General features: G+C 34.8%; 1 protein-coding gene across 9 annotated transcripts; it reads left to right on the top strand.

The window, feature by feature from the left end:
* The first annotated feature begins 250 nt into the window (after positions 1-250).
* On the top strand, positions 251-5,928 carry LOC107870809 (protein NSP-INTERACTING KINASE 3). Of its 9 annotated transcripts, none has more exons than XM_047413058.1 (12): positions 262-540; positions 656-947; positions 1,065-1,197; positions 1,296-1,367; positions 1,462-1,605; positions 1,704-1,775; positions 1,909-1,968; positions 2,236-2,333; positions 2,613-2,753; positions 3,674-4,015; positions 4,832-5,223; positions 5,428-5,928. In XM_047413058.1, the coding sequence occupies exons 2-12, from the start codon at positions 842-844 to the stop codon at positions 5,740-5,742; spliced, it is 1,875 nt and encodes a 624-aa protein (XP_047269014.1). In that variant the 5' UTR covers positions 262-540; positions 656-841; the 3' UTR covers positions 5,743-5,928. The 9 variants fall into 9 exon arrangements, with proteins under 9 accessions (XP_047269013.1, XP_047269014.1, XP_016572945.1 ...); XM_016717459.2 differs by having other exon boundaries at positions 2,460-2,753; XM_016717461.2 differs by adding an exon at positions 2,460-2,527 and having other exon boundaries at positions 262-947; positions 2,681-2,753.
* The last annotated feature ends 4,370 nt before the right edge of the window (positions 5,929-10,298 follow it).

The following is a 10,298-nucleotide window of genomic DNA, read 5'->3' as shown; positions in this document are numbered from 1 at the left end:
CAAAGTAAGAAAATTTTTTTTAAAAAAACAAAAAATATAAAGTGACCTCAAAAATAAAAAAGAGCAAAAACTAATTTGTCCCAAAAAAAGAAAAAAGAAAAAGAATAGTTAATGGCAAAAGATATGAAAATTGGCCCGGCAGATGGGGCCCAAAAGTACATTTGTCAAATATGTAGACACCTCATACAAGTATGAGGTGGCGTATGAGATGCAAAATAAAAATTTTCAATTGCTTACTCCAACTTGTTTCTTTTTCACATTAATCTCATTAAATAAATTCGTTTTTTCAAAAAAGAAAAAACCGTGGATTCTCTGTATCTGTGAGTTTTTGGCTTGTGTTTTGGCCTTTTCTGTTGTGTTTGTATGTTTGTGGTATGTATTAAGAAACTGAATAATAATAGAGGGAGATAGTGATGATGATGTTGAATGGATATGGTAGAAAGCTTCACTGAAGAAGAAGAAGAAGCATAACTCAAACATAATTCCCACATGGAATTTGTTGGGATCAGTAATCCTATTCCAGCATTATCAGATCTCAAGGTTTACTAGCTTAGTCTATTTTCTTTCTCGATAAAATTCCTCTAATAATTGATTGCTGCCTATTTGGCTCAAACTCTGTAATTCCAGCATCTGCATAATTGTGTAATGACAACAGCTTTGGCATTAATGAAAGAGCCGGATTTGTGGTTGCTGTGAAGTGAAAAGAGCATCTATCCTTTTTTGGGCAAATTTGTTCTGATTCTGAGAGTGTCCCTTTTATTGTAAGCAATGTTGAACAAGTGATAAAGCAACTTCGTTCCCTTTTGTTAGAAGGTAATTTAGAAAACAATAGCGGTAGAGAATGAAGGGTAAATGGCCTATACTCTGGCATGTGGGGCTACTGGTTTTAACATTGATGGAGAGTCGTTGTTATGCTTCTCTTTCCCCTACTGGTATCAACTATGAAGGTAAGCTTCTTTCCCAGTTTTTTCTCTCTCTCTTTACCTTCTATCACTAAAATTAGGGATGAAAATCCTCTTCATCTGCCACTTATAAACTGCAAGCTATGATATAACTATATGCAGTTGTTGCTTTGACGGAAATTAAGAAGGCTTTACATGATCCTTACAATGTTCTGGAGAATTGGGATGTGACTTCTGTAGACCCTTGCAGTTGGAGAATGGTTACCTGTTCCTCTGATGGATATGTTTCTTCTCTGTAAGTGGCTGAGCTTGAATAAATTAGCAGAATTTCCCCTCTAGATAATTATGACTTTAAGTGGACTGGATCATGAAGCTTTTTTCTTCCTTCATCAGTGGACTACTTAGTCAAAGTTTAACTGGCCCCTTATCACCTGGAATTGGCAACCTCACTAAATTGCAATCTTTGTAAGTTCTTGACTATATGCTTCTTTTGGTGATTATAAGCTAAATCTGATTCCCTTCTTTTTTTTGGACATATTGGATTGACCTCTTCGTGTAGATTGCTGCAAAACAACGCTATTTATGGTCCTATTCCTGATGTGGTTGGTAACTTAGAAAAGCTTCAGACACTTGACCTCTCCAACAACAAATTTGATGGCAAAATACCTGCTTCTTTTGGTGACCTGAAGAATTTGAATTATCTGTGAGTTCAGGAAATTTTTTCTTATTTTACTGTTTCCAGACAGTCTTATCAAACTTAACTTGAATCTTATTGTGTATGTTCACTATTGAGCAAGACAGGCGATTAAACAACAATAGCCTCACTGGATCCGTTCCACAATCTCTCTCTAACATTGGAGGCCTTGCTCTTGTGTGCGTCTGTGTACCCTTTTTTCACCTATCTTGCTTCAAAATTTATTATGCATATTCTTAAAAGACCCGAAATTACTCTAATGTTCTGTTTCTTCCTCATACATTTTATTGATTTAGCTGATCTTGCTTGTAGGGATGTTTCTTTCAATAATCTTAGTGGTCCATTGCCCAAAATATCTGCGAGAGTTTTCAAGTGAGTTTCCTTTTTCTATTGTTTCAATACAAATTTGCTGCTGTTGAAGTACTAATTCCCAATAATACTAAAATGGACTTGTTCATGCCTCTGTATTTTTAATTTTCATTAACAAAAATTTAGTAGTTACTATAATGCTTCTAGCCTCTAGGTTAATGCTACTTGTAAAGTATTTGTTTCTTATTTTTGATATATTTTATTGGAAGATATTTGATGGATTACCAAACCATACTATATTGAATTTAAGTTTCTCATGATGATTTTCAGAGTTGTTGGAAATCCTTTGATCTGTGGCCAAAGTTCTGGGAACAATTGTTCAGCAGTCTATCCAGAGCCACTGTCCTTCCCACCAGATAGTTTAGGAGGTCTGTATATTCACTTCCATTCCTTTCATTTGAAAGTGGAAACAATCAAGCTTAAGGAAACAGACACAGGAGGTTCTGCTATCTCTATTGTTGAAATTGCATTGTCTTTTTTCTTCAATTTCATAGATCAAAGAGCAGGAAGTAAAAGCCATCATGTGGCTGTTGCTTTTGGAGCCAGTTTTGCTGTTTTCTTGGTTATAATAGTTAAGGAAACAGACACAGGAGGTTCTGCTATCTCTATTGTTGAAATTGCATTGTCTTTTTTCTTCAATTTCATAGATCAAAGAGCAGGAAGTAAAAGCCATCATGTGGCTGTTGCTTTTGGAGCCAGTTTTGCTGTTTTCTTGGTTATAATAGTTATAGCACTGGTTCTTTGGTGGCGCTACCGGCATAATCAGCAGATCTTCTTTGATGTCAATGGTTAGCTAATTTTCTTTTGCTTTTTAGCCATCTAAGTTAATTCATGTTCTTTTCTTCTCCGATATATTAAGCTCTGAAATTTGTCATCATTTGATTATTTTTTCAAGTAATGGTTTTTCAAAGTTTTGTTGCTTGTGGTTTAATTGGTTACCTTAGTTTCTTAATATACATTTTTCAGTTAATCTGACATGGAGAAGGTTTACGTTGAAATTTGATTGTAAATCTATTTGTCTAGTATTATGGAGGACCCAAATTTGATATTTAAAAGTAGTTCTACAGTTACATCGAGAATATGATTAAAGCCAGATAATTCTCTTATTTAGCAAATTACGCAGCCCTCCATACTGTGAAAATACTGGTCAATGTTTCTTCAACTTGGGACTTAGTACAGTCCTTATCTTTATTAGTTAGTTTACCTATCAAGCCCAAAATATTGGGACTATGATTTCTCATTTATCATTGTCAAAGTATAACTATGAATTCTCCCCTCCTTTCACTACTTTCTATGGGCACTTATAGTCCAAAAGTTTGACTGGTACATCTTTTCCCTAGTATGCGATGAAAAAGCTGTTGACATGGAAAGATTTGCTAATATATAAATGGTTTGTGGTTGCACTTGCATTTTCTTGTGAAGTAGAGCTAAAAATTTCTGAAGAAACTTGGACAAGATAACTTCACTGCTCTATACCAACTTAATTCATATCCCGATGAACCTTGTAAGGTCAGTTGCTTCCCCTCCCACTGAGAGGAAGTTTTCCCAGAACAAACTTATAACATGGTTGTCTCATGTATATGTGGACAAATTTTGGGGACTTGTGACTACTTGTTCATTCTCACCGCTTTCCTTGAGCATTACTATTTTTTGCCCGTCTTCAGCTATTCCCTATAGCTGTATCTGAGCAATCATTTGTCAACTGCAGAGCAATATGATCCAGAGGTATGCTTGGGTCACTTGAAAAGGTATGTCTTTAAGGAACTGTGGACTGCAACTGATCATTTCAGCTCCAAAAATATTTTGGGTAGCGGAGGATTTGGAGTTGTGTACAAGGGCCGCTTAAATAATGGAACTGTTGTGGCTGTCAAAAGATTGAAGGACTACAATGCTGTTGGTGGTGAAATCCAATTTCAGACAGAAGTCGAGTTAATTAGTTTGGCTGTCCATCGAAATCTTCTCCGTCTTTGGGGTTTTTGTTCAACTGAAAGTGAAAGGCTTCTTGTTTACCCCTATATGCCAAATGGAAGTGTGGCTGCACGATTAAAAGGTCAGCTTGGCTTGCATGTTTTGTTAGTGAATAATTGCTTTGCCTGCTAGCGTCAAATCATTGCTCCAACATCTATGTTCTGTGAAATTGGACCTTCTTGTGTAGGTGTTCTGCCAAAATGCTCTCTTAAAGCTGCCCAATTTGATATTACAGAAAGTGAGGCTTAACGGAATAACATATTATCTTATAAGAATAATTCTTGTGAAGAAATGGACCTTTGATTTAATTCAACCCTAAAGGTTAGCTCATGAGCAAGGATAGCTCAAGACCATATAAGGAGACCACAACCCATTCCCTCAACCAATGTGTGACTTAACAAATCATAAAGGATAGATCAGCTTAGCTAATATTTCAACTCCACTCATCTCACAGTGTTTCTTGACACATTCAGTTTCTGCTTTTCATTGTGATGTTTGGGGATACTCTTTTTCTCTGTAAAATTTGCTATAGTTTCCAGTGTCATTATTACGTTGGTTTACCATACTTTATTGGTAGGTTAATTTAAAGGTCCAAACATGGCACCTTATAAATCTGGAAACTTCTCTGCCACTTGTATTGGAGATTGAGAGGAAAAGCGTAATTTAACACTTTTCTTTAAGTGTTTCTATGATAATTGCTTGCAGTTATCACTGCCTTAACTGTAGAAGTGTCATGTGATACTACCATTTATTTTTTATTAAAAGCCTTTTTTTTAACAGCGCTACCGCTGCTTTTAGTAGGATTTATAAGTCAACTTTGGATCACTTTGAAGAATGGATGGTAAACACTTACACTGCCTTATATTCACCATGTCTTTTGTGGTTCCTAAATTTGCAGATCACATCCATGGCAGACCAGTTTTGGACTGGTCAAGGCGGAAAGGAATAGCATTAGGTACAGCAAGAGGGCTAGTATATTTGCATGAGCAGTGTGACCCCAAAATTATCCATCGGGATGTCAAAGCAGCTAACATTCTGTTGGATGAGGAATTTGAAGCAGTTGTTGGAGATTTTGGGTTGGCCAAGCTCTTGGATCACCGGGATTCTCATGTAACTACTGCTGTCAGGGGCACAGTTGGTCACATTGCTCCAGAATATTTGTCAACGGGTCAATCGTCAGAGAAGACTGATGTGTTTGGGTTTGGAATCTTGCTTCTTGAGCTAATTACTGGTCAGAAAGCTGTGGACTTTGGACGAGGGGCCAACCAGAAAGGTGTCATGCTTGATTGGGTGCGTTTGCCTTCTCTATTTTATCTGTTCCAAAAACATAGTGTGAAATGTCGGAGCAGCAGAATGCCATAAAAAGTTTTTTTAAAGAGTAGCTACTGTAGTACCGGCTATCATTTTAATTCTGTTTACTCGTTTGAACATTGTGCATTGCCAAGCATGCTGTTATTGTATTCCCTGGTTAAATTTACTGCTAATATAATGCAGGTAAAGAAGCTTCATCTAGAGAAAAAGCTGAACCTTGTGGTGGACAGTGATTTAAAGAATAACTTTGACCGGATTGAACTTGAAGAGATGGTTCAAGTTGCCCTTCTCTGTACCCAATTCAATCCAATTTATCGCCCAAAGATGTCCGAAGTATTAAGGATGTTAGAGGGAGATGGATTAGCTGAAAAATGGGAGGCTTCACAAAAAGTGGAGACTCCAAGGTACAGAACTTCTGAAAATACACCAAAGAGATATTCTGATTATATAGAAGAGTCATCACTAGTTGAAGCAATGGAGCTTTCAGGACCTAGATGACATCTGGTTATCGTTCTTCTTCCTACACGTTCTTTCCTTAGCTTCCTTGCGTTTCTGAAGTTGGAAATGAGAAATATCTGGTCTTTGATAGTTGTTGAATGCATGTATTAAATCTGTAAAAAGAACACATGGTCATGTATAATTCGGTTCTTTTAGTGAGCAGCTAAGTTCATAGTCCTTTTTTCACTCAATTTTGAAAAAATAAGATCTTGAATTTTTGAGGATGGGGGCATAAGTCAGCCATCCTCATGTACAGTGATCTGATTAAATAATTATTAAATCTATTGGTACATATATATACTAGTTTTTTAAAGTCCGTGTTAAGCTCGGGCTCAAAACTCAAGAAATTTGGTATTTTATAGTAATAACATGATTTAAAATATGTATAATAATTACATTTTGATAACAATGCATAAATTTATGCTAAATAAATGTGATGATTTAAATTTTGTTTTATATAAAAATTAAGAAAAAGAAATAAATTTGTTAATATGAACCTTAAAAATCAATTAGTTCCTCTTACAAAATTTATGCTTAAGAAAATTAATTTTCAATTAACAAAAAAAAAAATGTAAAATAATTTTATAATAACTGATACCACTATCTTCATTTTCAACATTATCAAAAATTTAAATTTCACTATTTGAAATATGTCATTAATATTTCATAAGCCGTGAATAAAATTGTCCACAGAAAGTTATATGCAATTCATAAAAAGTAATTAGAAAAAACAAATTACATGAAAATCATAATTGGTTCATTGAAAATAAAATATAAACTTGTATAATCACAAAAGTTTAAAACAATTTTAACCATTCTTTTTTTCCCTCTTTTTCATCCCCAAAGTACTTGTACAAATTTCTAAGACGATTATTATATAAAAAATCTTATCTTTTTAAATACTTTATTAATACATTTTTTTATTAATCTCATAAAAGAGTAGGTTTCAATAATAAAAAAAACATAAAGTAAAGTGCAACAAAAATAGTAATAAATAAGATAAATTTTTGAAAACACATAAAATAGAAATGTGTAACGCCCCGAGTCTGGTACCCCAAACGCTACATGGTGCTAACAATTTCGAAGGACCACTAGCTAACCCATACTGGTACCTTCTGCAATAACTGTATAATGATATTGAAATATGCAGAATAATGGGCTGAAATGCCATAAGGTTCAAAACTGAAACATAACTGTTAATGCGGTATAACAATACCAAAACTGAAAATAACTATTTGAACATGCTATAGTATGAACATCTAGTCTGAAAGCCTCTAAACTGTCTGAATAAGGAGTTGATGGGACATATCCCCAACTAACTCCGTCTGCTGAAAACTAAACTGAAATAATGAATTAATCATGCTATCCTCGAATGATGAGGACTCACTGCAATCTACTGCAGCTGGCTGAATCTGAACTGCTAAGGATGCTCTGGAGTTTGTACGTCTGAACCTATGGTATAAAACCCCATAGCGCAAAAGAAAAGTATGCGTCAGTACATGTGATGTACTGGTACGCAAAGTGAGGTAAGGCTGAATGCAAGGGTTCATATACATGAACTATATCTGACTGAATATCATGGGAATAACTGAATGAGAATACATGTATGACTATATAAACTGTAACTGAAATCATGAGAATTCTGAATACTGAGTTTTACTGATAACACGAATTACTGATAATTGATATAACTGTTACTGGGTGACTGAATCTGAAGTCCTGATTCTGATGGAACTAGATGAGTTCCGTACTGAACTGAGTGACTGTATCTGACAGTTCTGAAATCTGTACAACTATCTGAGTTCTATTACTGAGACTGAGACTGTGGCTGTGGGAGGTAGTCATCTAATCGACATGCCCCAAATAAAGAAATATAGCTGAGTTTGGGTCCAATTTATAACCCCAATTGGAAGCGTGTCAATACTGCGCCACTAGTAAAGACAAGTTATAAGTGATCCTCATCTGGCAATGTCCCCAAATGAGAGCGGTGGGACCCTCAACTAGCAGTGTTAATCCATCTCATCAACCCTCAACTATCAGTGTTGATGTCTCAACCTATGCTGGCTACATAGTTCTGGAACGTAAGGATTGCTTCTAAGGGTCACACCCTCTACTGTCAGTGTATGCCCTCATCCTTGAGTTCGCTCGGTGCTGAATCCTACTCCCAACTGAATAGACACTGAACTAATTATACTGAGATGAACTGGACTGAGTTCACTGAGTTTCATGGACTGACGGAATATTACTTAATTCTGTTAACTGACTGAGTTCATGAGATTACTAAGTTTTCTGAGTTATGTAACTGACTGAATTCTACTGAGTTCTGAAACTGACTGAGAATACTACTGATCATGGCGTGACTGAGATTATCTTGAAACTGACACTGGCTCTAGGCACACAACTAAATTGTCGGGTATTGAATATCCCCAGGACTCGATAGCATGAAAATAAACAGGACTTGATACTTCTTGAGCTCATAACAATTGTTAACAATTCATAATACAACCATGGAGGGATTTCATGATGCACTTGATACTCATAGTCTTGTACATGAATAGGAATAAATTCCAACATATCATAAGTTCACAATCTAGTCTCATGACCACTCCATCAATTCATCACAAGACATAACATTAGCATGGGAGTCATTTTGAACATGTAGTTATAGCCTAAGTTCATCATGTAAATCAGTAAGGATTCATAAAACACAATTCTACTCACTTAGGCATTTATCATACACATGGAATGCATATACTTTAAGCTTAGGCATGAACATTAAACAATTACATCATGGCTACATTAATCAATCCAATTTCATGAAATTCAATCCACATGCTAACACAATATTATGAAAACACACTAAAGATTCCAACTTGGGAATCATACAACACATCAACGTGATCATAATCAATCCACAACATGAATATCAAAATTTATCATTTAAAATTGAATCCTTGGACTCCAAGGATAAAAGGGATCCTTGGATGAACACTTTACATACCTTAGAACGTAAATCCTTAAAGGTTCTTGAAGGAATCTTGAGCCTTGTTCTTGAATTTTGAAACTAGGGTTTCTTATTTTTGGGAGAGAAAGATGAATTTTGGGGAAACTTATGTGAATAATGAAATATTTAGGTCATTTAGGGATCAATTTCGTGTTTGGGGCTGACCTGGTTGGTGGGAAAATGACCTATTTACCCTTAAAGATGCGGTCATTTAATGACTGAAAACTGAGCATCGACGCGATTGGCGAAGCGGCGCATCGATGCCATTGACGCAATACCCGATGTGTCACTCCATGATCGCGCTAAGCCTCAGTAGTTTTGACTCTGGCAACCTGCAACAATGTTATCAACAAGATGGTCCACTATTTTGAGACACCAAATGTGGTCTAAACGAGTTCCGAAAAATCCAAAATTTATCCGGAAACCCCTAATGACCTTCCTGATCATAAATCAACAAAAATATAAACTATTAAAGGACATTAAGGTCGCGAAATGAGATTCCCAACCTTCAAAGGCTAAAAATAAACTAAGTTTGGAAACTTAGCTAGGATTTTTCTAATTCTGGGACCCCTTGACAAGCTTAAAAGACTGGATTAAGCTAACGAATTTTGTGGGGTCATACAAAATATGTGTATAATATTAATTTTTTAAAGATTATTCTAATTACTTGAAGATAAATCAAGATTCTAGTGATATTTTTTCTTAAAAAAACCTTTTTAATTTTGTCATCGAATAAGTATTGTAAATTTTTAATATAAATAACGTTATTGAAAGATGCATTACTAAAGTCATGAAATACAAGTAATTTAATAGATAAAATGAATTATTAGATATTAAATATTTATACTTTTCAGTTGACATAATTAAACAACATGTAACTTATCAAAAATAGAATATTTAAATGAGAACTTCTAAGAGAATTACTGATTAGTTAAACAATTAAAAATACAAAGACAAACTCAATAAATAGATTAGTTTCTCATATTATGATATACCAGGAGCAAATACCCAAGTAATAAGAAATAAAATGTGTGAAAAAAAATAGTTTTATCAACTACATATCATAATTTTAGAGGAGATATAATAATTTTATCAATATGTCATAATTTTAGATGAGAGAAAAGTAATCTTATCAACTATATATCGCAATTTTTTGAGGGAAAAAGTAATTTATCAACCACATGCCATAATTTTAGAGATTTTAAAAAAATAAAAATTACCATAATTTTATCAACTACATACTAAAATTTTAGAGGAAAAATATATTTACCATTGAAACACCCTGGGTTTGGGATCCTTAGAAAATTTCTTGGATTTTTGAATTCTGGGCTACATACGACTCATGGGTACCAGTCGTATGATGGGGTACGAGTGGTGTGCCTTGGTCGTATGCTAACTAGTGATGGTTGGTGGGTTGGATTGTTTTCTGGAGTGGGTACGACTTGGTTGGTATGAGTCGTATGGTTGGTGATGGGTTTTATGGTTTGGGTTTTTTATTCACCTAATCTAAGACTTAGTAAGTTAAGTTGGATCTGAGTATGAGTGACTCACC

Source organism: Capsicum annuum, chromosome 5, assembly GCF_002878395.1.
Source record: "Capsicum annuum cultivar UCD-10X-F1 chromosome 5, UCD10Xv1.1, whole genome shotgun sequence".
NCBI classification, from domain to species: domain Eukaryota; kingdom Viridiplantae; phylum Streptophyta; class Magnoliopsida; order Solanales; family Solanaceae; genus Capsicum; species Capsicum annuum.
Note: the sequence above shows the minus strand (reverse complement) of the source record. Positions and strands in the feature narration are given on the sequence as shown.